Source organism: Sinocyclocheilus grahami, unplaced genomic scaffold, assembly GCF_001515645.1.
Source record: "Sinocyclocheilus grahami isolate Dianchi unplaced genomic scaffold, SAMN03320097.WGS_v1.1 scaffold5922.1, whole genome shotgun sequence".
Lineage (NCBI taxonomy): Eukaryota > Metazoa > Chordata > Actinopteri > Cypriniformes > Cyprinidae > Sinocyclocheilus > Sinocyclocheilus grahami.
The window spans coordinates 3,611-5,831 of record NW_015510485.1 but is presented as its reverse complement, the minus strand read 5'-3'; the positions used below and the strand labels follow the sequence as shown (position 1 = coordinate 5,831).

Below are 2,221 nucleotides of genomic sequence, written 5' to 3'. Positions count from 1 at the left end.
ACACCAAATACACAAAATAATGTTCTTTTTTAGCAACATCATACATTTTGCCAAACTCTGCATACAGTAAATTCTATTTGTTCCCAATTTGAGATTCCATCTATGTGTTCCGTATTGCAGAAATCATAGGGTCCTAACTCTAATGTTGCACATTTAGTTTTCAATTATGACTATTCAAAATAGAATTTCTTGGTAGTTCTTTGGGTTGGGCTTGTTCATTGTAAAGTAAAGGGCAAGACACACATCTGCAAAGTGATTCGCTTTACTGAACAATCAATTTAATAAATAATTTGAAACGACCTCCTGTCTGAGCGATATAACACTTTGTCAGCAGAACACAGCTCACATGCTCAATTTATTCATAATACAATTCATTTACTGATTCATTACAAACACATCTGCAGCTTGATGAGGGAGGGGGCTGTCTGCTCCATTAAACCAAACAGATAGAAATCAACATCCCATCACAAGGGATGTCACAGACGAAGCAAAATGTTGGCGAACTTGTGGAATGGATGCAATCAAACAATCTTGTTTAAAGAACAAGACCATAGAAAATAGCAGGCAGGGCTCACTGAACAGCACAAAGTGGATCAGTTTAACAGTGTGATCAAAGTATGATCTATTTTGATTAATTGAAACCACATCAACGTTAGCCAATCTGAAATAAAATACATTTCTGAAACAAGATATGCCACAGAAATATGATGCATTGTAACACTACGACCAAGGATTGTTAAAATTGGCGAATGCTATTTTCGTTCCCATGTTGTATGGATTTCCTGAAACAGTGTTAATTGATAAAGGAAGTTGAAATTGGACATATTGATGGGCTCAAATAAACAAATAATAAGATTTTATATTACAAGTAAAATTAAATTTGGAAAAAATAAACTTCGGAGATGGGCTCATTTTGTTTGTGAGAGTCTATAAGATCACATACATTTTTACAGCATAAATTGTGCTCAGATTGCATACTTTCTTGGAGAACGATGAAGGAGGATAAATCTTGCAGGTGAAATCAGATATTATATACCATATTTCTTAGATTTAACACTTTCTGTGGATAAAGTGCTATTGGATGTATTTCACTGCGTACAATTTACTCTAGTGTGACAGATTGGACTCATCTCACAATAAAAAGGTTTTAAGTCTTGAACGTTTTCATTTGTACTATACTGCAAAACAGAGACTGAACTTTGTTGCTAAACCCTTAGATCTTTGAAAAGAGGTGTAATTTGTCAACTTTAATTTCCTTCACCTATTTTTCACCTTCTCACAAGGTACACCTTTGTACCTCTTTTACCCATAAAGGATGCATTTAAGTACCTTAAAGGTACATATTGGTACTCAAAATTTACATATTAGTACCTAAACGGTAAATATAGACTAAATGGTACACCCCAGTAACAGCTTTTGTACCTTTTTTTCTGAAAGTGTAGTCTTCTATATATAGTAAATGTAAACAAAAGTAAACAAAGTGTGGGTATCATGTGTATTAACAGGTTAAAAATAGCCTAGCTGGCAGCCAAATCTTCACTGATTATCTAACCACAAATTATAAGTTTCATGAATCATTCAGCTTTGTTGGTGTGACTGACCTTGGTAGTGATGCCAAGAGATGCTCCGTTGTCCAGCAGGATGGATGCCACATCTTTGTGGCCTTCGCGAGCGGCCAGGTGGAGCGGCGTGTAACCGGATGTGGTGGTGGCATCGGGTGAAGCCCCGTGTTGCAGCAACTGCTGGACTATGTCCGGTTTGCCCAGACGACTGGATATATGCAGTGGGGTATGATCATCCTACACACACACACCCATGTAAGACTTGTTAGTCTTTTTTTTGCTTTGTAGAGGTTGTAAGATGCTAGAACTTTTTAATATTTCCTTGCAAGACTGCAGAAATCAATTAAATGAGGCAACGCTAAAGAGGATTGTGGCACTTTTGACAGTCATGTAACCGCAAACAAGCAAATGTTTCCTATTAGTATAGATTGACTGCATTGCATTCCACAGCTATTACACTCCACTTTGAACAATACAGTAAGTGTGTGTTAACATAATGCATCACTTTAAAAGTCTTTCATATACATACTTATTTCACAGGTGGTACTTGACTATTGCACTCTTCCATATAATGTGGTTAATGTTTGACCAGAATTTTTAAACCAGATTTTTACATTTTCTGCTAAAGTGATTTGTGTGTGTTTTTAGTGTGTTGCTAT

At 36.1% G+C, this 2,221-nt stretch overlaps 1 protein-coding gene across 1 annotated transcript in view; it reads right to left on the bottom strand.

The window, feature by feature from the left end:
• Nucleotides 1-1,601: 1,601 nt before the first annotated feature.
• Nucleotides 1,602-2,221, bottom strand: part of LOC107577396 (ankyrin-3-like) — a gene marked incomplete at its 3' end in the record, with an annotated part of 3,857 nt that continues 3,237 nt past the window's right edge. The window contains exon 3 of the mRNA XM_016263480.1: nt 1,602-1,799. Within this exon, the coding sequence (XP_016118966.1) occupies nt 1,602-1,799 (198 nt within the window). The remainder of the gene's footprint in view (nt 1,800-2,221) is intronic.